Source organism: Pongo abelii, chromosome 11, assembly GCF_028885655.2.
Source record: "Pongo abelii isolate AG06213 chromosome 11, NHGRI_mPonAbe1-v2.0_pri, whole genome shotgun sequence".
NCBI lineage: Eukaryota > Metazoa > Chordata > Mammalia > Primates > Hominidae > Pongo > Pongo abelii.
Window position 1 is genome coordinate 116719347 of NC_071996.2, and position 27263 is coordinate 116746609.

The following is a 27263-nucleotide window of genomic DNA, read 5'->3' on the forward strand; positions in this document are numbered from 1 at the left end:
CTTGCGCTCATTCTCTTTCCTGCCGCCCTCTGAAGAGGTGTCTTGTACCATGATTGTAAATTTCATGAAGACTCCCCAGCCATGTGGAACTTGAGCCAATTAAACCTTTATTCTTTATAAATACCCAGTCTCGGGTATTTCCTCATAGTGGTGTGAGAATGAACTAATATGAATGAGTTTAACAATAATTTAAATTTTATGGTATTATAATCAAACCTTCAGAATTTCATACCCTTGCTTCTTTTCCTCTAATCGGTCTTCCCCAGTCTCCTAACAAAAGGCTTTCTTTATTCTATATCCTGAGGTATTAGGAGCTAGATTCAGATCTCTTCCTATTTCCTATTCCAGACGGGCCAAGCTTAAACTTTTGCTACCCATCTTACTCTCTTTAGTCCTCCTGATCTCATGCTTATCTCCCATATACCATGTACAATATTTGTGTTTCAAGTTGCTCCTCGATGGTTTAGTGGTAAGAGCTAAGAACTGGGAATGGCTGGTATGAATTCCAGTTGTGTTGTAAAACAGCCAAGTGAGGATTCAGGTTATTTAAATATGTCTTTTTACTCACTTATTAAATAGGGATAAATTATTTGCCTTATGATTGATATGTGTATAAGATTAAAACATGTTTAAAAAGTTAAAATCATTTGATCTATGAGTTAGAGTTGAATTTTGCACACTACTGTTCAGATGTGCAAAGAAATATATCTTTATTATCTGCAACTGGTTTTGTCTTTGAACTCTTACTCCTGCTGAAGACAAAAAAAAGATAACCTGCATATTAAAGACTATCCCAATCTTTGTGAGTTAAACCAGTCTCTTTGGGTTTAACACAGGGTGTTTGAATATTATATTAACTGAATGTTTAGCTAAAACATAGTTATTAGTGCTCATTTTCTTCCTTCAAATGGCATGCCCTTTTTATTCTTCCCCAGATGGTTCCTAGTAAAAAAGTTACTTATCTATCCATATAGCTTAAAGTCTACAGGCTATATTCACTCTCCAGTGTACTGTGACTTGTTTGATTAGGTTGATGCCCAGGTACATGATACCTGGATAGTTCTGGATAGCTCCTGGATAGTTCCTGGGTAGTTCTTTTGTATGTGAACCCAACACACCTTGCTAAATCCATGGCCTCTTCCACAATATCTGTGAACTCCTTTATATCTGTTCCCTCATTATCCTAACCCTAGCTTTTTTTCTGCTCTAGTACATCAAATATTAACATTTCCATGTATCCCACTGAGGTGGTTGAGGCTTCTGATTTCTCTATATTGCAAATACAAGCCATGAACAATTTGGAAACCAGTTAGGGTCCATCTACACAGATATACCTTTTTCAGTCCATTTTCAACATGACCTGGAGAGTAGTATGTTTTTCTAGCACAATGTAAAATATGAAGGACTCTTTAAGGGGTTGTCAGTTTTCCTAGGCTATTGCCTGAAAAGCTAAGAGCAAGTATCCTTATATTCCTGGAGTATCCCTAGAGTATCTGGCTTTATTTGCCCTTCATTTCCAACTGGCCCCACTTGCATTTTTCACTTGGTAGATAAAGTAGGACTCATGTCTGACCTATTGTTACCTTGTCCCTCAGGCATCTTGTCCCTCAGGCACAGAACTCTTTTCACTTCTTTGTTCTATTGGATGAAATATCTTCCTATCTTCTTTCATGTTACAGGATGCTATATGTTCTCATTTGTTCCAGCAATCCTGATTTACACCTATTTGCACAGGGTAATTTTTAATAAATTTCACTTTCACCCTAAAAATATCCCAATTTAGAAAATCTTTATTAATGGGAAACTTCTATTTTTTTATACTTTAAGTTCTAGGGTACATGTGCACAACGTACAGGTATGTTACATAGGTATACAAGTGACATGTTGGTTTGCTACACCCATCGTCATTTACATTAGGTATTTCTCTTAATGCTATCCCTCTCCCAGTCCCACACCCCATGATAGGCCCCTGGTGTGTGATGCTCCCCGCCCTGTGTCCATGTGTTCTCATTGTTCAGTTCCCACCTATGAGTGAGAACATGCAGTGTTTGGTTTTCTGTACCTGTGATAGTTTGCTGAGAATGATGGTTTCCAGCTTCATCCATGTTCATGTCAAAGGACGTGAACTCATCCTTTTTTATAGCAGCATAGAATTCCATGATTTATATGTGCCACACTTTCTTAATCCAGTCTATCATTGATGGACATTTGGGTTGGTTCCAAGTCTTTGCTATTGTGAACAGTGCCGCAGTAAACATACATGTGCATGTATCTTTATCGTAGCATCATTTATAATAATTTGGGTATATACCCCGTAATGGGATCACTGGGTCAAATAGTATTTCTGGTTCTAGATCCTTGAGGAATCAGAACACTGTCTTCCACAATGGTTGGACTAATTTACACTCCCACCAAGAGTGTAAAATCATTCCTATTTCTCCACATCCTCTCCAGCATCTGTTTCCTGACTTTTTAATGATCGCCATTCTAACTGGTGTGAGATGGTATCTCATTGTGGTTTTTATTTGCATTTCTCTGATGACCAGTGATGATGAGCATTTTTTCACGTTTCTGTTGGCTGCATAAATGTCTTCTTTTGAGAAGTGTCTGTTCATATACTTTGTTTTTTTCTTGTAAATTTGTTGAAGTTATTTGTAGATTCTGGATATTAGCTCTTTGTCAGATGGGTAGATTGCAAAAATGTTCTCCCATTCTGTAGGTTGCCTGTTCACTCTGATGGTAGTTTCTTTTGCTGTGCAGAAGCTCTTTAGTTTAGTTAGATCCCATTTGTCAATTTTGGCTTTTGTTGCCATTGCTTTTGGTGTTTTAGTCACAAAGTCTTTGCCCATGCCTATGTCCTAAATGGTATTGCCTAGGTTCTCTTCTAGGGTTTTTATGGTTTTAGGCTTTACATTTAAGTATTTAATCCATCGTGAATTAATTTTTGTATAAGGCTTAAAGAAGGGATCCAGTTTCAGCTTTCTACATATGGCTAGCCAGTTTTCCCAGCACCATTTATCAAATAGGGAATCCTTTCCCCATTTCTTGTTTTTGTCAGGTTTGTCAAAGATCAGATGGTTGTAGATGTGTGGTGTTATTTCTGAGGCCTCTGTTCTGTTCCATTGGTCTATATATCTGTTTTCGTACCATGCTGTTTTGGTTACTGTAGCCTTGTAGTATAGTTTGAAGTCAGGTAGCCTGATGCCTCCAGCTTTGTTCTTTTTGCTTAGGATTGTCTTGGCTATGCAGGCTCTTTTTTGGTTCCATATGAACTTTAAAGTAGTTTTTTCTAACTCTGTGAAGAAAGTCGTTGGTAGCTTGATGGGGATGACATTGAATCTATAAATTACCTTGGGCAGTATGGCCATTTTCATGATATTGATTCTTCCTATCCATGAGTATGGAATGTTCTTCCATTTGTTTGTGTCTTTTATTTCATTGAGCAGTGGTTTTTAGTTCCCCTTGAAGACGTCCTTCACATCCCTTGTAAGTTGGATTCCTAGGTATTTTATTCTTTTTGTAACAATTGTGATTGGGAGTTCACTCATGATTTGGCCCTCTGTTTGTCTGTTATTGGTGTATAGGAATGCTTGTGATTTTTGCACATTGATTTTGTATCCTGAGACTTTGCTGAAGTTGCTTATCAGCTTAAGGAGATTTTGGGCTGAGATGATGGGGTTTTCTAAATATACAATCATGTCATCTGCACACAGGGACAATTTGACTCCCTCTTTTTTCTAATTGAATCCCCTTTATTTCTTTTTCTTGCCTGATTGCCCTGGCCAGAACTTCCAACTTCCAACACTATGTTGAATAGGAGTGGTGAGAGAGGGCATCATTGTCTTGTGCCGGTTTTCAAAGGGAATGCTTCCAGTTTTTGCCTATTCAGTATGATATTGGCTGTGGGTTTGTGATAAACAGCTCTTATTATTTTGATGTATGTTCAATCAATACCTAGTTTATTGAGAGATTTTAGCATGAAAGGCTGTTGAATTTTGTCAAAGGCCTTTTCTGCCTCTATTGAGATAATCATGTGGTTTTTGTTGTTGGTTCTGTTTATGTGATGGATTACATTTATTGATTTGCATATGCCTTGCATCCCAGGGCTGAAGCCCACTTGATCATGATGGATAAGCTTTTTGATGTGCTGCTGGATTCGGTTTGCCAGTATTTTAACGAGAATTTTTCCATCGATGTTCATCAGGGATATCGGTCTAAAATTCTTTTTTTTATTGTCTCTCTGCCAGGCTTTGGTATCAGGATGATGCTGGCCTCATAAAATGAGTTAGGGAGGATTCCCTCTTTTTCTATTGATTGGAAGAGTTTCAGAAGGAATGGTACCCGCTCCTCTTTGTACCTCTGGTAGAATTTGGCTGTGAATCTATCTGATCTTGGACTTTATTTGGTTGGTAGGTTATTAATTATTGCCGCAATTTGAGAGCCTGTGATTGGTCTATTCAGAGATTCAACTTCTTCCTAGTGTATTCTTGTGAGAGAGTATGTGTCCAGGAATTTATCCATTTATTCTAAATTTTCTAGTTTATTTGCATAGAGGTGTTTATAGTATTCTCTGATGGTAGTTTGTATTTCTGTGGGATCAGTGGGGATATCCCCTTTATCATTTTTTTATTGCATCTATTTGATTCTTCTCTCCTTTCTTCTTTATTAGTCTTGTTAGTGGTCTGTCAATATTGTTGATCTTTCAAAAAGCCAGCTCCTGGATACTTTGATTTTTTGAAGGGGTTTTTTGTGTCTCTGTCTCCTTCAGTTCTGTTCTGATCTTAGTTATTTCTTGCCTTCTGCTAGCTTTTGAATGTGTTTGCTCTTGCTTCTCTAGTTCTTTTTATTGTGATGTTAGGGTGTTGATTTTAGATCTTTCCTGCTTTCTCTTGCAGGTATTTAGTGCTCTAAATTTCCCTCTACACACTGCTTTAAATGTGTCCCAGAGATTCTGGTATGTTGTGTCTTTGTTCTCATTGATTTCAAAGAACATCTTTATTTCTGCCTTAATTTCGTTATTTACCCGCTAGTCATTCAGGAGCAGGTTGTTCAGTTTCCATGTAGTTGTGTGGTTTTAAGTGAGTTTCTTAATCCTGAGTTCCAATTTGATTGCACTGTGGTCTGTGGTCTGAGAGACAGTTTGTTGTGATTTCTTTTCTTTTACATTTGCTGAGGAGTGCTTTACTTCCAATTAGATGGTCAGTTTTAGAATTAACGTGATGTGGTGCTGAGCACAATGTATATTCTTTTGATTTGGCGTAGAGAGTTCTGTAGATGTCTATTAGGTCTGCTTGGTGAAGAGCTGAGTTGAAGTTCTGGATATCCTTGTTAACCTTCTGTCTCGTTGTTCTGTCTAATATTGACAGTAGGGTGTTAGAGTCTCCCATTATTATTGTGTGGGAGTCTAAGTCTCTTTTTAGGTCTCTAAGGACTTCCTTTATGAATCTGGTGTCTCTTGTTTTCGGTGCATATATATTTACGATAGTTGGCTCTTCTTGTTGAATTGATCCCTTTATCATTATGTAATGGCCTTCTTTGTCTCTTTTGATATTTGTTGGTTTTAAAGTCGTTTTATCAGAGACTAGGATTGCAACCCCTGCTTTTTTTTGCTTTCCATCTGCTTGGTAGCTCTTCCTCCATCCCTTGATTTTGAGCCTATGTGTGTCTCTGCACATGAGATGGGTCTCCTGAATACAGCACACTGATGGGTCTTGACGGTTAATCCAGTTTGCCAGTCTGTGTCTTTTAATTGGGGGATTTAGCCCATTTACATTTAAGGTTAATATTGTTATGTGCGAATTTGATCCTGTCATTATGATGTTCGCTGGTTATTTTGCCCATTAATTGATGCAGTTTCTTCATAGCATCGCTGGTCTTTACAATTTGGCATGTTTTTGCAGTGGCTGGTACTGGTTGTTCCTTTCCATGTTTAGTGCTTCCTTCAGGAGCTCTTGTAAGGCAGGCCTGGTGGTAACAAAACCCCTCAGCATTTGTTTGTCTGTGAAGGATTTTATTTCTCCTTCACTTATGAAACTTAGTTTGGCTAGATATGAAATTCTGGGTTGAAAATTCTTTACTTTAAGAGTGTTGAATATTGACCCCCTCTCTCTTCTGGCTTGTAGGGTTTCTGCCGAGAGATCTGCTGTTAGTCTGATGAGCTTCCCTTTGTATGTAACCTGCCCTTTCTCTCTGGTGGCCCTTAACATTTTTTCCTTCATTTCAACCTTGGTGAATCTGACGATTATGTGTCGTAGGGTTGCTCTTCTCGAGGAGTACCTTTATGGTGTTCTCTGTATTTCCTGAATTTGAATGTTGGCCTGCCTTGCTAGGTTGGGGAAGTTCTCCTGGATAATATCCTGAAGAGTGTTTTCTAACTTGTTTCCATTCTCCCCGTCACTTTTAGGTACACCAATCAAATGTAGATTTGGTCTTTTCACATAGTGCCATATTTCTTGGAGGCTTTGTTCATTTGTTTTTACTCTTTTTTCTCTAATCTTGTCTTCTCACTTTATTTCATTAAGTCGATCTTCAATCACTGATATCCTTTCTTCCACTTGATTGAATTGGTTACTGAAGCTTGTGCATGCATCACAACGTTTTCGTGCTGTGGTTTTCAGCTCCATCAGGTCATTTAAGTTCTTCTCTATACTGTTTATTCTAGTTAGCCATTTATCTACCCCTTTTTCAAGGTTTTTAGCTTCCTTGCGATGGGTTAGACCACGCTCCTTTAGCTTGGAGAAGTTTGTTATTACCGACCTTCTGAAGCCTACTTTTGTCAACTCGTCAAAGTCATTCTCCATCCAGTTTTGTTCCGTTGCAGGTGAGGAGTTGTGATCCTTTGGAGTAGAAGAGGCACTCTGGTTTTTAGAATTTTCCACTTTTCTGCTCTGGTTTCTCTCCATCTTTGTGGTTTTATCTACCTTTGGTCTTTGATGTTAGTGACTTACAGATGGGGTTTTGGTGTGGGTGTCCTTTTTTTTGAAGTTTATGCTATTTCTGTTTGTTAGTTTTCCTTCTAACAGTCAGGTCCCTTAGCTGCAGGTCTGTTGGGGTTTCCTGGAGGTCCACTCCAGATGCTGTTTGCCTCGGTATCACCAGCAGAGGCTGTAGAACAGCAAATATTGCAGAACAGCAAATATTGCTGCCTGATCCTTCTTCTAGAAGCTTTGTCCCAGAGGGGCACCTGCCAATATGAGGTGTCAGTTGGCCCCTACTGGGAGGTGTCTCCCAGTCAGGCTGCACGGGGATCAGGGACCCACTTGAGGAGGCAGTCCGTCCATTCTCAGAGCTCGAATGCCATGCTGGGAGAACCACTGCTCTCTTCAGAGCTGTCAGACATGGGGTTTAAGTCTGCAGAAGTTTCTGCTGCCTTTTGTTCAGCTATGCCCTGCCCCCAGAGATGGAGTCTATAGAGGCAGTAGGCCTTGCTGAGCTGCGGTGGGCTCCACCCAGTTTGACCTTCCCAGCTGCTTTGTTTACGTACTGAAGCCTCAGCAATGGCAGACGCCCCTCCTCCCACCAGGCTGCAGCCTCGCAGGTCAGTCTCAGACTACAGTGCTAGCAGTGAGCAAAGCTCTGTGGGCGTCGGACCTGCCAAGCCAGGCACAGGAGAAAATCTCCTGGTCTGTCAGTTACTAAGACCATGGGAAAAGTGCAGTATTTGGGCAGAAGTGTCTCGTTTTTCCAGGTACAGTCTGTTATGGCTTCCCTTGGCTAGGAAAGGCAAATCCCCCAACCCCTTGCATTCCTGGGTGAGGTAACGCCCTGCCCTGCTTCAGCTTGCCCTCCGTGGGCTGCACCCACTGTCCAACCACTCCCAATGAGATGAACCAGCACCTCAGTGGGAAATGCAGAAATCTGTCTTCTGTGTTGATCACTCTGGGAGCTGCAGATGGGAGCTGTTCCTATTCAGCCATCTTGGAAGCGACCTTAATTTGAAAATTCTAAAGAGCTAATTTCTTGATATCTAATATGGAACAGTTAGTCCCACTCTTAACATAACATTGAAAAAAAGAAATAAAATGGAGCAGTTAGGGTTTATAAATAGCTTTTCTCTCTCAACCAAATCTGCTGTTGAAGGTGGTAGATTCACTACAATTTGAGAAAGTCAAATTTAAATAGGAGATGCTATTGCTGCCACTGGGCTGTCACCACAGGTTTTACCATGGACAATGCTAATACTGAGTACTTGATACTCTTTCAGAATTTTGTTATACTTGTCAATGGAAGCTGGATGTGGCAGCCACCATTCTCAGGATAAATTCCAAATTCTACATTGTTCCTTATATCACTAGATTTTGTTCAGAATCCAAAATGGGTACACAGGATTGATGGAGCCAATACAAGTCCTAGTTATAGGAAAGGCTGTGTAAATATCTGATACCTATTGCAAAAGGTGGAAGACTCATAATTCTCTAAGCCCAAATTGCTAAGTGGCCAAAGTGACTGTCAAATATCCATTATATAAGTCTAAACCAAGGCTCAATTAACCTACTCTCCAAATTAGGGCACAGAATATAGTCCTAGTCCTGTCAGCTCTCCAGGTGTGTCCTTGTGGAACAAGTCAAGGTTACCACTTAATGAATGGAAACTGTTTGTGTACCCTTCTTACAAAGAATGATTTACGGCCAACCAATCCTTTCTTTCTGTTGTAGCATACTAATCAGATATACCCTGGGTGTACAGGCATAGATTAGCCTTTTAAATTGAACATATTAGTAGTGTGTCATGGAGCTATAGAGTTAATTTATTCAAAGTGTGTTTACAGAGAAAAAATATCTTAAAATATGTGAAATGTTTATAATGTAAAATAGAAGATATATTACTTTTGTGCTTATATTTTGAATATTTCTTTATTTCAACATTTGATGCAGTTACGCTTTGAGAATTCATTTCCAACCAAACTTTAGGATGTGAGTTAAGAGCAGTAAGAAGCATCTTATGTTTTCTAGCTGGATTCCTGATTGTTACTTCCTTAAAAACCTTATCTTAATGAGCATTTAGCTTACTGTGTTTCTCCTTAAACCTATACCTTGCATAAAGAAGGATTGTATAATAATTTAAAATTTTTTATTATTATCTAGTTTGTATATGAAAGAGTGAAAACACACTGTGGGATGACAAAAATCCAGTAGGAAATACATGTTTTCAAATTTCTTATTAGATATTAGACAGTGAATCAACATTTATTTAAAATGTAATGAAAAACATATAACTTTGTTTTTAGTTTTATGTAATTATTGAAAATAGTGTTCAGAATTTTGAATTAGAGCTCCATGACCCAAGAAAAGGTGAAATAGAATTGATTTTTAGGTATATATGTATACTAAATTATATTTTATCTTTTTTCGATCATGGGATTCTAACTCAGAATATGTATGTGTGTGTGTGTGTGTGTGTGTGTGTGTATATACTGAAAACTAAATCTAAATATATATATATACTTTTAGGTCTGTCTGCTTGGAGGGTCTAGAAGTAGTGACACTCCATCAGTAATGAACATATCCAGTGTTAAGATCTTGATTTCTAATATCACTCTTTAATAAAAGGAAAGGAAACCGGGGTTCTTTGGAGAAGTGTCTGATTCTAGAGCTGGGCAGAGAAAGTACTAGATAGGCCTGGAGCACTTGGGACATTTTCTTGTGCTAGAAAGGAAGGAAATGCTCAAAAAGTAGAACAGAAAAGAAAAAAAAACTCAGCATAATAATGGGATATGTCAAGTTATGACAAAGGAACTGTAGTGGGCACCTGCAGAGGTCGGTGGATCCCCAACCAAATTTGATTTGGATATTCAGACTGATAACTCCACACACACACACACACACAAACACACACACACACACACAGTGAATAAATTCACTACTTGTGGAATTGAATTTGCTGAGGAGAGCTGCACATTACCTCCCAAGCATTTCTGAAATGGCTTGAGAGAGCAAGGAAGGGAGACTGGCCTGGGGTTTTTATTGCAGTTGGAGGTTAGGGCCAGGGTGAGAATTCTCATATGTGAGGTGAGGCTTGAATCATTTGAATCTCCCATCAGTACCAGACAAGGGAGTACCCAGGCATTCTTATCTGGTTGCCCAGATGTTGGGCACAAGGGAAGAGGGAGGAGGTAAAGCTTAAAGGCTGTTGACACTCAAACATCAAACAATAGAGTCAGATTCCACATTATAGGAATCCAACCTGAAAGAGCTTCCAGTGATCAAACCTTCTGAAACAATTTGAACCACAGAATAATGTAGTGTTGTATTATAACCCAAAATATAAAATAAATATCTTTGATTCCTTAATGGTATAAATATAAATGATTAGTAAAGACATGTGAGAGAGTAGACAAATCTCCCATACAGAAGAATCCCAAGTAATATATGTTGATAATCCTTCCCTCAAGTAGGTGGAGCTTAACAACTCAGCTGTTGAGTGTTGGATGCAGTTTGTAAGTAATGGCTTGCATCCAGAAATGCAGTGGAAATAGGGAAGAAAGTAACTTTACAGTGGGGAAACATGGCAACCTTCTCATCATGTGATCAAAGGATCCAGGTTAACATCATCAGTTTTAAGTACTGTTGGTAGCATGTACCTATGATGTAATATGCTAATAATGGCACTCCCCTGTGATCTTCTTGCAAATCCATAACTTTAGTCTAACCATGGGAAAAATATCAGACAACCTCAAATCTAGGGCTATTCTGTGAAATACTATCAGACTAATGCTCCCCAAAATTGTCAAGGACATTAAAATCAGGGAAAATCTGTGTATTAGTCCATTTTGTGTTGCTATAAAGGAATGCCTGAGACTGGGTAATTTATAAGGAAAAGAGGTTTATTTGGTGCATGGTTCTGCAGGCTGTAGAAGAAGTATAGCACCAGCATCTGCAGAGAGATCTGCCCCCATGACCCAAACACTTCCCCCTAGGCCCCACCTCCAACATTGGGGATCACATTTCAACAAGAGATTTGAAGAGGACAAATATCCAAACTGTATCAGTCTGAGAAACTATCTCAGTCCAGAGGAGGCTAAGGAGACCTAAAAACTAGTTGTAAGGTGATATTCTGGATGCGATTTTGAAACATAAAAAGGATATTATGGAAAAATTAATAAAACTAAAAATATGGCCTGTAGTTCGTAATAATGTATCAATATTGGTTCATTATTTGTGAAAAATGTATCATTACAATGTATGATGTTAATGGGGGAAAAAGGGTGTGGGATAAAACAGGAATTCTCAGTACTACATTAGCAGCTCTCCTGTTAATCTTATGTTATTCTAAATAAAAAGTTGATTTTTGACATTTATAATTCTTTTGGCTTCTAGGAATAGATAGTAATCTTTTACTTTTTTTTAGCCAAGGCATTTTGTGAGCACTCATCTATAGGTTATAATTAATAGATTATGTTATTTTCTATTAATAAAGAAATATTACTATTCAGTGATAGTAGAAAAAAGTGTATATCTGTATGTAATTGAACAGATGGTATTTTGTGTTGGTATAATCATATACAATGCAAGATGAAATAGCTTTTCAAGGTCAAATTTTAAATTTAAGTCTATTTTTCAGGAATACAGGTAAATCATGACACCAAGCTAACAAATGTTCTTAATTATAAGACATGTTTGATAAAATAGAGAATATATGTGGGTGGAAAATGAGCTAAGAGTTGGGGGAATAAAATCAACCTCTTCATATTTTACATTCCAAGTGATAATTACCTTGTATTTTATAAATATAAAGATGATAGTTATTGTGAAACAATTTGAACAGAGGAAAAACCTCTCTCAAAATAGAGAATTGAATAATTATTAAAGTGTACAATGAGTATTCTTAATTCAGGAAACTATGCCGTGAAATAAATGTTTCAGATGCTTACCTAAAATAAATAATTAATAATTAGCTGGTGGAATTATATTTTGACTTAAAATTCTGTTTTTCTTTTGTTAAAATTTATGTTTTATTAAAAAAAGGTATAAATTTAAAAGAGATTAATATTTTTTATATTTTACAATGGATATTTAAATATTGTGTTTTATGTAACCTTTTTAAAAGTCATTTAGTGTATAACTTCATTTCTTTGAATTTTATTTTTTAGATTTCTGGACTTCAAGAAACATTGAAGAACCTGCAAACAAGACATAGTTACCATGCTCCTCAAATTAAAGGTAAATGTAAAATGTGATGAAGCTCTAATTTAATATAGTTTGGTGATTTCTCAGCCTTATCAGTAATTAATATTCTAGAGATATTTAAAAGTGAAAAAGTGGTGGCTATTTCACAAATTAAAATTTTAATAAAAAGATTAAGAAGAAATATAGATATCATACTGTATGGATTAATTATAGAGAAAAACAAGTCAACTATAATGGAAGGACTTCTGCTTCTGGTCATTATACCTGGTACCAGACTAACCTTCTCTGTATAAATAACTCTAAAGCTAAGCTGTAAGATCAGACAACTACTTTGAGGCAGTAGAAAACAGACAGCTCAAGTAACAGAAGCCAATTGACAGAAGGAAAATTTATAAGGTGAGCTCTGCCATCACCATGGCTTTGGGTCTGTGAAAAGTTCCAAACTCAGCTTTGTGGAGATGGAAGCCAATAAGAGCATGACAATCCCGATAATTGGAAATATCAGAGACCCTAGTTCACAGCTTTTGAAGCCACTAGAATCTGTAGGGAAGGACACCAGAGAAGAGAGCTGCAATGAGGAGTGGCTCAGTTTGTGAGGGAGTTTACTATGAGTCCTTAGCTGAGGCTGCAATACATACACATAACAACACTACCTGACACTTACAAGAGAGATACAATTACATAGGATCAAGAGGAGGCCAGAGATTGTAGAAGTTAAGTAGTGATGGGAAACATTGCAAATCTGGCCATGCCTGGGTGGAAAGACCTCTTTCATACCTTGTTAACAACACATTAACATTCAGCATCCCATATCCACCTTATAAAACCAGCAACAAAGCTTGCACAGCATTCTTAGAGAGGACACAGAATTTGGAGTTTGAGTCTTGCCAAGTTATAGGGCCTTGAGAAACATTTAGGGCTTTCCATGGATCCACCCTAACGAAGCATAAAATTAAGCCTAGGATTTTAGGGTCATCAGCCAAAAATGGAACTGCCTTCTAGAACAAAAAATGACATCCTTTTGAGGAAGACAGTCATCCAGAGTCTTTACAATCTTTTACCCACATTGCCTAGTATATAATTAAACATTTCTAGATATGAATAGGAACAGAAAAATGTGACCCATAATCAAGACAACAAGCAATAAATGGAAACCTACCCTAAAGTAGCTAAACTGTTGCATTTAGCAGATAGAAAGTGCTAAAGCAGATACTTTGATTATGTTCAAGGACTTAATGGAAAATACTAATAAGTGAACAGATGAGGAATTTCAGCAGAGAAATGAGAACAAGCATACATTCCAAAGCAAATTGAAGTTCTACAGCTGAAAAATAGAATAACTAAAATGAATTTTTTTTTTTTTTTTGAGACAGAGTCTTGCTCTGTCACCCAGGCTGGAGTGCAGTGGCATGATCTCAGCTCACTGCAGCCTCCACCTCCCAGGTTCAAGTGATACTGGTGCCTCAGCCTCTCCAGTAGCTGGGACTACAGGCATGTGCCACCATGACTGGCTAATTTTTGTATTTTTAGTAGAGCTGGGGCTTCACCATGTTGGCCAGGCTGGTCTCGAACTCCTGACTTCAAGTGATCCGCCTGCCTCAGCCTCCCAACGTGCTGGGATTACAGGCATGAGCCACCGCACCCAATCAAAAATTTTATTTAATGTACTTCACAACAAATTAGAGATGACAGAAGTGTCAGTAAATTTCAAGAGAGATCCATAAAGGCATCTAGTCTAAAGAAGAAAGATAAAAGATTAAAGGAAAACTTGCCTATTTAACATATATAAAATTAAAGTCCCAAAGAAGAGAATGAAAATGGAGCATAAAAATACTTAAACAAATGATGGCCCCAAATTTCCCCAAATTCATGTAAACTATAAACTTAAACACCTAAGAAGAGAACTAATCATACACATAAAGAGAACCACTCCTGAACACAATGTGTTGAAATTGTTGAAAATTTAAGTGAGAAAATCTTTTCTTTTTTTTTTTTAATTTATAAAGAAAAAGAGGTATAATGGACTCACAGTTCCACATGGCTGGGGAGGCCTCACAATCATGGTGGAAGGCAAAGGAGGAGCAAAGGCACCTCTTATATGGCAGCAGGCAAGAGAGAGTTTGCAGAGCAACTGCGCTTTATAAAACCATCAGATCTTGTGAGATTTATTCACTATCATGAGAACAGCATGGGAAAACCCACCTCCGTGATTCAAATACCTCCCACCTGGTCCCTCCCATGACACATGGGGATTATGGGAGCTACAATTCAAGATGAGATTTGGGTGAGGACACAGCCCAAACCATATCACCAAGTGTCCATTGATAGATGAATGGATAAGCAAAATGTGGTTTTTACTGCAATGGAATCTCTTTTTTTTTAAATTATACTTTAAGTTCTAGGGTACATGTGCACAACGTACAGGTTTGTTACATATGTATACATGTGCCATATTGGTGTGCTGCACCCATTAACTTGTCGTTTACATTAGGTATATCTCCTAATGCTATCCCTCCCCACTCCCCCTACCCCATGACAGTGTGTGATGTTCCCCTTCCTGTGTCCAAGTGTTCTCATTGTTCAATTCCCACCTATGAGTGAGAACTTGTGGTGTTTGGTTTTCTCTCCTTGAGATAGTTTGCTGAGAATGATGGTTTCCAGCTTCATCCATGTCCCTACAAAGGACATGAACTCATCATTTTTTATGGTTGCATAGTATTCCATGGTGTATATGTCCCACCTTTTCTTAATCCAGTCTATCATTGTTGGACATTTGGGTTGGTTCCAAGTCTTTGCTATTGTGAATAGTGCCGCAGTAAACATATGTGTGCATGTGTCTTTATAGCAGCATGATTTATAATCCTTTGGGTAAATACCCAGTAATGGGATGGCTGGGTCAAATGGTATTTCTAGTTCAAGATGCCTGAGAAATTGCCACACTGACTTCCACAAGGGTTGAACTAGTTTACAGTCCCACCAACAGTGTAAAAGTGTTCCTATTTCTCCACATCCTCTCCAGCACCTGTTGTTTCCTGACTTTTTAATGATTGCCATTCTAACTGGTGTGAGATGGTATCTCATTGTGGTTTGATTTGCATTTCTCTGACGGCCAGTGATGATGAGCATTTTTTCATGTGTCTGTTGGCTGCATAAATGTCTTCTTTTGAGAAGTGTCTGTTCATATCCTTCGCCCACTTGTTGATGGGGTTGTTTGTTTGTTTCTTGTAAATTTGTTTGAGTTCATTGTAGATTCTGGATATTAGCCCTTTGTCAGATGAGTAGGTTGCAAAAATTTTCTCCCATTCTGTAGGTTGCCTGTTCACTCTGATGGTAGTTTCTTTTGCTGTGCAGAAGCTCTTCAGTTTAATTAGATCCCATTTGTCAATTTTGGCTTTTGTTGCCATTGCTTTTGGTGTTTTAGACATGAAGTCCTTGCCCATGCCTATGTCCTGAATGGTATTGCCTAGGTTTTCTTCTAGGGTTTTTATGGTTTTAGGTCTAACATTTAAGTCTTTAATCCATCTTGAATTAATTTTTGTATAAAGTGTAAGGAAGGGATCCAGTTTCAGCTTTCTACATATGGCTAGCCGGTTTTCCCAGCACCATTTATTAAATAGGGAATCCTTTCCCCATTCTTGTTTTTGTCAGGTTTGTCAAAGATCAGATAGTTGTAGATATGTGGCATTATTTCTGAGGGCTCTGTTCTGTTCCATTGGTCTATGTCTCTGTTTTGGTACCAATACCATGCTGTTTTGGTTACTATAGCTTGTAGTTTAGTTTGAAGTCAGGTAGAGTACGCCTCCAGCTTTGTTCTTCTTGCTTAGGATTGTCTTGGCTATGCAGGCTCTTTTTTGGTTCCATGTGAACTTGAAAGTAGTTTTTTCCAATTCTGTGAAGAAAGTCATTGGTAGCTTGATGGGGATGGCATTGAATCTATACACTTCATGCTAAAAACTCTCAATAAATTCGTTATTGATGGGGCTTATCTCAAAATAATAAGAGCTATTTATGACAAACCCACAGCCAATATCATACTGAATGGGCAAAAACTGGAAGCATTCCCTTTGAAAACTGGCACAAGACAGGGATGCCCTCTCTCACCACTCCTATTCAACATAGTGTTGGAAGTTCTGGCCAGGGCAATCAGGGAGTAAAAAGAAATAAAGGGTATTCAGTTAGGAAAAGAAGAAGTCAAATTGTCCCTGTTTGCAGATGACATGATTGTATATTTAGAAAACCCCATCGTCTCAGCCCAAAATCTCCTTAAGCTGATAAGCAACTTCAGCAAAGTCTCAGGATACAAAATCAATGTGCAAAAATCACAAGTATTCTTATACACCAATAACAGACAAACAGAGAGCCAAATCATGAGTGAAATCCCATTCACAATTGCTTCAAAGAGAATAAAATACATAAGAATCCAACTTACAAAGGATGTGAAGGACGTCTTCAAGGAGGACTACAAACCACTGCTCAATGAAGTAAAAGAGGACACAAACAAATGGAAGAACATTCCATGCTCATGGATAGGAAGAATCAATATCGTGATAATGGCCATACTGTGCAAGAAATTCTTGAAGGCAATAATACAAATACAGGCTGATTTCTCATAGGAAATACTGGAGGCTGGAAACAATAAAATGGTATTTTTAAAGTGTGGAAAAAATTTTAATTCAGAATTGTATATCCAATAAAAATATCCTTTAAAATTTAGATAAAATGTAGACATTTTAAAATAAAGGAAAGCTCGGAGATTTTTGCAAGCCTGCCTGTACAACAGGAAATACTGAAGAAATTTCTTTGGGCAAAAAAGAAAGTTTGCCAGAAGGAAATTAAGATCTACCACAATTGAATACAGAGAATTAAAAATGTTAAATTCTGGTTAAAATAAGAAATATGTTTTCCTTTTCTAATTTCCTCAGAAGAAAAGTGACTCATTAAAATAAAAATTATAGTGTCATAAGGTAATGTTTATAAGGTATGTAAAATAAAAGGAAAATAAATTGAGGTGTGGTGGAAATGTTTTATATCTTAATTTGGTAGTAGTTACATGCCTGTTTATATTTGTCAAAACACACCTATCTGTACAGTTACAGTGCATAATTTACCTACAATAAAATGCATAAATTTAAGTATACCTGTGTTTATTTTTAGGCAAAGAGGTTTTTTTTTGGCTCAGATAGCTAGAAGGCACAGGCAGTGTTCTCAGACATGACTATATCCAGAAGGATGATATCCTTAGGACCTGGTCGCTGCCTCTCTCTTGTGAGCTGAATTCATTTTAAAAAGGATAAGCTTTATTTTTTTAGAGCAGTTTTAGGTTTATAGCAAAATTGAGTGGAAGGTACAGTGATTTTCCATATACCACCTGCCCCCAGACATAGCTTCCCTTATTATCAGCATCTCCTACCAGATTGACACAGTTTTAAAAACTGATGAGTGTCCATTACATTAATATCACCTGAAGTCCATAGTTTACATTAGGGTTCACTTTTGATGTTGTATGTTCTGTGGAATTCAACACATTTATGATGTGTATCCAACATTATAGTGTCATACAGAGTAGTATCACTGCCCTAAAATCCTTTTGTGCTTTGCCTATTCATCCCTTCCTCTTTCCTACTTTTCTAATATTTTATGTTAAAGTAGTATCAGTTATGCACAGTGATTCCTAAGGGACTATGCACAAGGATATTTATTGCAGTCATAAAAGTAACACAACAATACAAGCAATCTCACTTTTTAACCACCAGTGAATGTTTATAGTGGATCCTACAATAATAAAAAGTCTAAAAATCATGCATAAGAAATACTTATGTTATAATGTTAAGAAGTAAAAACATTTATATGGTACAAGTGTATGCCTGTTGAATATATGCAAGGAAAAAATATCAGAAGGTACACACCAGGATTTTAACATAATTTTCTCTGTGTTATGTGACTACTTCCTACCCTTTATTGCATATTTTACGAAGAATGTACATTTCTGTCAACATCAAAAATTGTTTTCATATTAAGATAAGAAGAATGTAATCAGATATAAATATTAAATGATGGTTTGAAATTATCATAATTTCATGAACTGTAACTCCAAAAATGACTAAATAGTCTGAAAAAGAATATATGTATGAAAGCTTAAAGGTTGAGGGCCTTTGTGAATTGGGTTGATGTTTGCACCAATTAATCTCTAATGATTCATTCTACTCTAATGGTTTAAATTTTATATATTTATCCTTGACATATCAATTAAAATAAACTGATGCCTGACAGATAACTCCCTTATGAAATTATCTCCTGGTGTTTAGTCTAATTCATACAAGAACATATTGCATGTTTTTCTTGAGTGATATTTACAAGGTACTTTGGAGATTAAACTTGTATTTTGATCTGTGATATTTTGAAATGGCTTTTAGTCAAAAGAAATTCTGACCCAACATGGGGAAATAGTTTCTTTTAGTTATATATCCCAACTATCTGATCAAAAGTAGTTATTTAAATCCTGTACTGAGTAATTTTATGCTCTTTGTAAACATACACTCTAGTTTTAGATACAGAACTTGAAGCACTTTTCCCTAAGCTTCTGATCTCAGCATTTGTCTGTGGTCCCTTAGACTCTGTCACGTCTCCAGTTGCTAAAACTTGGTATCCTACTTAGGGACTGTAATTTGAAAAGAGGCTGGGCGTGGTGGCTCACGCCTGTAATGCCAGCTGTTTGGGAAGCCGAGGCAGGTGGATCGTGAGGTCAGGAGATCAAGACCATCCTGGCCAACATGGTAAAACCCCGTCTATTAAAAATACAAAAATTAGCTAGGTGTGATGGTGCGTGCCTGTAATCCTAGCTACTTGGGAGGCTGAGACAAGAGAATCACTTGAACCAGGAGGTTGCAGTGAGCTGAGATCGCACCACTGCACTCCAGCCTGGCAACACAGCAAGACCCTGTCTCAAAAAAAAAAAAAAAAAAAAAAGGACGATTTATTGGTTAAGTGGTTGTTCCTCATAATTCCTGTCATTCTTCATATTTTCATGTTACTTCCTCCCTCTTTACTTGCTCATTTAAGTTTAGTTTTAAAAATACTTCCCTCTCTCTCTCATTTATCCATTCATCCACCCATCCATCCATCCATTTATTTTGGGCAGAAGTTGGCATGTCAATAGAGATTCTTCAAATTAAACATTATTTACTTTGAAGTTAGAAAACAACAAATTGATTGTCATTTACTCTAAACTTTGGGAACAAGACACATTAATTGTTATTTAATCTAAATTTAAGGAATAAGACACAAATTGGAATGATTTGGAGCAAAGTTAGCAAAGTATTTTAAACATACTTTTTTGACTACCAAAGTGATGTTTATTATAGAAAATTCAGACAATGATAAAATATATTTTAAAGAATCACCCCATAATTGCTGCCATACAAAGATAATATTAATGCTTTATTACCTAATCTCACCTGAAAAGAGTTTTCAATTTTACATTTATTCCGTATGGTAGGTCAAAAGTAGAAAAATTTCTGGGAGAAACTATGAAATAATTATTATTGAGTAGATATTTAAACTGAAAATTACAGATTATGTTTTTATTTTTATCAAGAGTCATATGTATCGAATATTTACATGACACTATACAGAAAGCACTTTTTAGTATTACATATTATGAGATAATTTTTTTTTTCAAATTAATTTCAAAAAGCTTTTGAAATCTACTGGTTTTGACTGTCATCCTTTTATTAGTTATTTTTGTTTGCTATAAGGTTGCAATTTCAGTGCAATAATGCCTATTTTTAAACCAGACCATAATGATACATATAATTGCATTTTAGTATATCTTATAGTGTATAGGAAATTATTAATTCTGGATGACCTTCTAGAAATTGTAAATGGTTGGTGAAGTGAAAAATTGTGAAAGCTGGCTTCAGAGCTTTAAAGAGGAAATAAATGTCATATATAGTAAAGCAAAGTAGCTCTTAAGTTAGTACTTCAAAATTAATAGTAGAGCAAGTACTCATTATTTCTTATAGTTTAATTAATTGCTGCTTTTTAAGTTCATGTTTTGCTGCTGCTCAGAATTGCATTATGAGATGCAAAATTCATGTAATTATTAGACTATATGGTCTAATTAATACTTTTTTCAAATATAGCATCTTCTCATTTAACTCTATTTCTTTTTCTGAATTCTAATTACATAGATCTAACCAATCTCCTCATTTTAGTTTACATGTGTCCTAATCTCTTAGACATTTTCTGTTTCTTTGGGGTGAATTATAGACAATTTCTTCAAAACCTTTTTCAGTTAAAAAATTCTCTTTTCAGTTTTGTTTGGTCTATAAGGAAGTTAGGGAGTGGCACAAAGTAAGTGCTCAATAAATATTTGTTAAATTGTGGTATTTATGTCTTTCTGATATTTATCCAAGAGCCTGAACACGTTAACATTGATTGAATGTGTACACACTTGAAGGAACAATTGAATGGGTAAAATTTAGCACTGGAAGGTACAATAAATAGAATTTCTATAAATGAAAGTGTGTTTGTTTATTTGCTGTTTGTTTTATCTCAAGAAAGTATGCATGCCTTAAAATGTTGACTTTACCTAAGTAAAATTTGGAAAACTACACAGTACCTGTTGGTACCATAGCCTTTGTCATTAATAAGCATTAGATGACAGCCATGAGAAGCTATGATAGAGGCAAAGACTTTGCTGGGATATTACTCAACATTGAGAAGTGCTATATGGAATCTGAGAATTACATGCATTTAACACTGAACATGATACAGACTTTATTGTCTGTGCCTTTCATTTGTTCTGTAAATTTTTGTGTAAGTAAAAGTGATGCTTATTTGCTGGAGAGTGGAAATCATATTTATTCTCGCTACATTGAGAAATACTTGAAAAACATTTTTTTTTCTGCCAGTACCCTGTACATTCTGCAATGTTTATTCCTAAGTTTTGGTTTTAAATGTTGAATACTTTCCTAAAATTTTATTAAAGTGTGTATTTTTCATTTTGTTTATAGAGCAACAACGTATACACATAAACTATGCCCTTTGGGATTTTCCACCTTTGTAATTCCTACCATATTTGTTTGTTTGCTTGCTTTTTAATTTTATTTCTTTTATGAAGTGGCCTTTAGCAATGTCTTGCATACTACATGAGATCTGCTTATATTCCTGGAATTATCTGTTGGATTCTTGAGTTTCTCTCCCTACTGATTTCTCTTTTCTTTCCTCTGATATTACTATATGCATTCCCCTTCTCATATACAATGGGAACAAAAGGTAGTGTGACCTTCACAAGATTATTTACATAATTGCATAAAATTGTACCTATAAGTTGTTTAGAATAGTGGACATTATATAGTAAAAGATCAATGAGGCATGAATGTTAGTTATTGTTTTTAATTATTATCAGGTTGACACCCCTGGAATTTGAAGGGGAAAATATAATAAAAGAGAATCAGAAGTAAATGTTTTCCCTTAATCTCAACAAGCTGTAATTGTTGCCTTTCCTCTAGACTTCAGCATCCTAGGTGCTGTGGGACTCTAGCTTAGCACCTTTGGGGAGGACAGGCGGTTTGGACACCCAGGTCTCTCAAGTACTTTCGTGTAACATGGGGTTATGGAACATTTTTTAACGTTATTGTGGGAGTTATTTTGAGGATTTTCTCCTTTGTCTAGAACTGGTATTGAATAGAAAAAATTAGTCAGAAAATAAAATAAAATAAATGCCAGCCATTTTCTTCCCTGCCTTTATAATCTCAGGATTTCTTAAGAGAGCCTTGTAATTGAAATCATCCAGACATTTCTTTGTTCATCATCTTTTCTCTATTATAAATCTGGTGTTATAATTTGTAACATTTAGTTGTTTATTTGTATTAGTGATTATAACCTTAGTTTTTTGCGATCAACTTACTGTTTAGAAATACAAGTGGAAATATGTGTACTTATATATGTATATGTATTATATGTAGAAAAATGTGAGAGACTTTTTCTGTCAATTCCCCACTCTCAAATGATTCCATTAAGACTGCTTATTATGTCCATGAGAAGTAGGAGACCAATGTTACAACTATTTTGAATATTACCCTGTGTTTTTGCTTTTTGTCCTTAACATAGGGAAGCATAGACAATAATATTTTATTAATACAATATTCTTTTTATAATAAAAATATTTATTATCTAGTTTCATGTGGGAAGTTTTGTCATTTCTTATCATTCTCTCCTTCACCATCTTTAACTCTGTTTATAAACACACAAAGCCTTGTCATAACAGGAATTTGGATATATCATAACTGTGCTCTGTAATTGGCTCACCATGTATTTAATTAACCTTGTAGTAATGCCTCTCTGCATTTTTGGGAACTGAATTTTGAGACCACACATAAAGCATTTGGTATGGTTTGGGTATCAGTAATTTAATGAATTTTTAAAAAATACATGCATCATTGAGGTCTTGGTTTTCATATTTTTGGTTGCAATCATTTTATACCGATAAACAGTGTAAATATTAAGAATAAACTATATTATCTTGTAGTTGATCGTAGTCGTGAAAAAGAAAATGCACCAGAAGGTCCTACTCAGAAAGGTCTTCGTGAAGCCAGGGAACAAAACAAATGTAAAACAAAGATGAAAGGCAATACAAAGGTATGATATTTGTTTTTGTTTGCATTAAGTCATACTTAACTCTCAGATCTTTAGATCCATTCACTCATATGGTATCATTATTTTACCGGAAAATGAATTTAGAGGTTATATATTCCGGGCTGCTTGGTTTATACATGGACAGTAGAGGTATCCAAATATTACTAGTAAGTAGTTAATTCAGGGACACAGGCTTATTAGTAGCAGAGACAGCTCAATGGATCACTCTGCCACCTATCCTAACATAATCATGATCATGTCTGCTCAACTGCTAACTTTTCTGCTTGAAATTACCTCTGTCTACAAGAAATCGCTCCCAGGTCATATCTTGTTATATCTTTTCTCAAAATGTAACATCAGACTTTACTTAGTCTCCTTAAAGGCAGAATGAAATAGCATTATGCTCCATTTAACAATCTCTTTATATCTTGAGTACCTTCACTTTGTAATCAGACTGGTAGTTTAAATCTTTGCCAATGATTAAAGAAAATGGTATTAAAAATGGTTGGTCAAAGAGGTCAAAAATGAAGAAAATTACATAAAACCTGTGAAGAGTTTAGTTTATTGTTATGAAAATTACATAAAAGTCTAGCTCAGGTAATGAATTTTCTTGTTAAGGCAGTTGTTACCTTAGAATTCTAAAATATCTGGCACTTATTTTAAAATAAAAATATTTACAATTATAATAGCTTCTTAGTAATTCTAGAAGAAGAATAGATTTGTATGAATTCAAATAATAGCATTTACTTAGGTAATGCCAATAATATTTTTTTCTCTCTAAAACATGCATTGGATTCTGGTATTGCATAAAATATTTGAATAAAATAAAAACGAATCACTTTTTTGTTATAATAAGCTTTTTATTATAATCGTGTGTTTTTCAGATTAGTGTTTTGTTGTTTTTCTATCATAATTATAGATAATGGTATGTGAGGTAGACTCACATCAGATTTAAGGATTTTTGGAATGATGGAGGTGATTGTCATCAGAAACATTTTCATCTTCTAACGGTATAAGTATTCTCTTTCAGGTAGTAAGTCATACTTAGAAGTGATTTGTTGATTCATTCACTCAGTGCTTACGGCTTATAAGAGCTTAGATTAATAATGCAAGGTTGACTTTTTATGGGACAAAAAGCTACTAAAATATAGGAAAAGTACATTGCATATTTATTTATGGTATATTATTTTATGGTGTTGCATTCTGATATTTAATGTAATACCTACAGCATGATAGAAAACATAGGTCATATTAAAGGGCTAAAGTATAAAATAAAGTGAATCCTTCTCACCTTCACTGAGTAATCATTTTTACTAGTATTTCTCTTAATTTTCTTGTAGTTATTATTATAACAAATGACTGAGTTCTGTTTCTGTTTTTTAATAATTCACTTCACATGATATCGACTCCGCCGTAACAAAGAGGCATTTAGAGCACTTTACTGACTTGATTTGAGTTATATTATTATGCATGTTGTCATAATTGATAACATTTACATTTGTTCTGTAGTCTTAATTCTATTTTCTATGCTTTGTCTGTAAATTAATACTAACATTTAATCCCATAAACAGCCTTTAAATGGATTATGTTTAAGTAAATGTAATTTATTGCAGACATTGCAAATTTAACTAGAACTGTAGAGGAGGAAGGAGAATACCTGAAGTGCATAGGACTGTATTTAAAGATTTCTCTTTTATAAACAGTCACTCTCTTCTACTTCATTGGCTTACACTCAGCTGCCCCTGTTATGTATTCTCATATTTTCCTTCATAGATTGCTTTTTCTGTTTTCCTAGAGTATCTCCTTGAGTAATTTTCAAAAAGGGCCAATGGAGATAAATGATCTAAGTTCATACATCTGAAATATTCTTGTTCTACCTTGTACTGAGTTGATATTTTGCTGGAATTAGAGTTCTATGTTTAAATTAATTTTTCACCAGAATTTTACAGGCATTGTTTTAATGTCTTAGAGGATAGCAATAATTGCTGTTGGTCTGATTCTTGTTGTTTTGTTGGGAAGTAAAAAATACCATATACAATACAAGGTACCAGTAAACTAGTATTTTGAACAACTAGAACAGTGAGGTGTAATCATAATAACAACTTTATTTTATTTTTATTATTATACTTTAAGTTTTAGGGTACATGTGCACAATGTGCAGGTTAGTTACATATGTATACATGTGCCATGCTGGTGTGCTATACCCATTAACTCATCATTTAGCATTAGGTATATCTCCTAATGCTATCCCTCCCCGCTCTCCCCACCCCACAACAGTCCCCACAGTGTGATGTTCCCCTTCCTGTGCCCATGTGTTCTCATTGTTCAATTCCCATCTATGAGTGAGAACATGCGGTGTTTGGTTTTTTGTCCTTGCGATAGTTTACTGAGAATGATGATTTCCAATTTCATCCATGTCCCTACAAAGGACATGAACTCATCATTTTTTATGGCTGCATAGTATTCCATGGTGTATATATGCCACGTTTTCTTAATCCAGTCTATCATTGTTGGACATTTGGGTTGGTTCCAAGTCTTTGCTATTGTGAATAATGCCGCAATAAACATATGTGTGCATATGTCTTTATAGCAGCATGATTTATAATCCTTTGGGTATATACCCAGTAATGGGATTGCTGGGTCAAATGGTATTTCTAGTTCTAGATCCCTGAGGAATCACCACACTGACTTCCACAATGGTTGAACTAGTTTACAGTCCCACCAACAGTGTAAAAGTGTTCCTATATCTCCACATCCTCTCCAGCACCTGTTGTTTCCTGACTTTTTAATGATCGCCGTTCTAACTGGTGTGAGATGGTATCTCACTGTGGTTTTGATTTGCATTTCTCTGATGACCAGTGATGATGAGCATTTTTTCATGTGTCTGTTGGCTGCATAAATGTCTTCTTTTGAGAAGTGTCTGTTCATATCCTTCGCCCACTTGTTGATGGGGTTGTTTGTTTGTTTCTTGTAAATTTGTTTGAGTTCTTTGTAGATTCTGGATATTAGCCCTTTGTCAGATGAGTAGATTGCAAAAATTTTCTCCCATTCTGTAGGTTGCCTGTCCACTCTGATGGTAGTTTCTCTTGCTGTGCGGAAGCTCTTCAGTTTAATTAGATCCCATTTGTCAATTTTGTCTTTTGTTGCCATTGCTTTTGATGTTTTAGACATGAAGTCCTTGCCCATGCCTATGTCCTGAATGGTATTGCCTAGGTTTTCTAGGGTTTTTATGGTTTTAGGTCTAACATTTAAGTCTTTAATCCATCTTGAATTAGTTTTTGTATAAAGTGTAAGGAAGAGATCCAGTTTCAGCTTTCTACATATGGCTAGCCAGTTTTCCCAGCACCATTTATTAAATAGGGAATCCTTTCCCCATTTCTTGTTTTTGTCAGGTTTGTCAAAGATCAGATTGTTGTAGATGTGTGGCATTATTTCTGAGGGCTCTGTTCTGTTCCATTGATCTATATCTCTGTTTTGGTACCAGTACCATGCTGTTTTGGTTACTATAGCCTTGTAGTATAGTTTGAAGTCAGGTAGCGTGATGCCTCCAGCTTTGTTCTTTTGGCTTAGGATTGACTTGGCGATGCGGGCTCTTTTTTGGTTCCATATGAACTTGAAAATAGTTTTTTCCAATTCTGTGAAGAAAGTCATTGGTAGCTTGATGGGGATGGCATTGAATCTATAACTTACCTTGGGCAGTATGGCCATTTTCACGATATTGATTCTTCCTACCCATGAGCATGGAATGTTCTTCCATTTGTTTGTATCCTCTTTTATTTCATTGAGCAGTGGTTTGTAGTTCTCCTTGAAGACGTCCTTCACGTCCCTTGTAAGTTGGATTCCTAAGTATTTTATTCTCTTTGAAGCAATTGTGAATGGGAGTTCACTCATGATTTGGCTCTCTGTTTGTCTGTTATTGGTGTATAAGAATGCTTGTGATTTTTGCACATTGATTTTGTATCCTGAGACTTTGCTGAAGTTGCTTATCAGCTTAAGGAGATTTTGGGCTGAGATGATGGGGTTTTCTAGGTATACAATCATGTCATCTGCAGACAGGAACAATTTGACTTCCTCTTTTCCTAATTGAATACCCTTTATTTCCTTCTCCTGCCTCATTGCCCTGGCCAGGACTTCCAACACTATGTTGAATAGGAGTGGTGAGAGAGTGCATCCCTGTCTTGTGCCAGTTTTCAAAGGGAATGCTTCCAGTTTTTGCCCATTCAGTATGATATTGGCTGTGAGTTTGTCATAGATAGCTCTTATTATTTTGAGATACGTCCATCAATACTAATTTATTGAGAGTTTTTAGCATGAAGTGTTGTTGAATTTTGTCAAAGGCCTTTTCTGCATCTGTTGAGATAATCATGTGGTTTTTGTCTTTGGTTCTGTTTATATGCTCGATTACATTTATTGATTTGCATATATTGAACCAGCCTTGCATCCCAGGGATGAAGCCCACTTGATCATGGTGGATAAGCTTTTTGATGTGCTGCTGGATTC

The 27263-nt window shown here is 36.1% G+C and overlaps 1 protein-coding gene across 4 annotated transcripts in view; it reads left to right on the plus strand.

Moving 5' to 3' along the window:
- Positions 1-27263, plus strand: part of SPAG16 (sperm associated antigen 16) — a 1150408-nt gene that overhangs the window by 69507 nt on the left and 1053638 nt on the right. For all 4 annotated transcript variants that reach the window (XM_024243621.3, XM_054549801.1, XM_054549802.1 and 1 more), the window contains 2 exons: positions 12089-12158; positions 22657-22766. In XM_024243621.3, coding sequence (XP_024099389.1) covers positions 12089-12158; positions 22657-22766 — 180 coding nt within the window. The remainder of the gene's footprint in view (positions 1-12088; positions 12159-22656; positions 22767-27263) is intronic.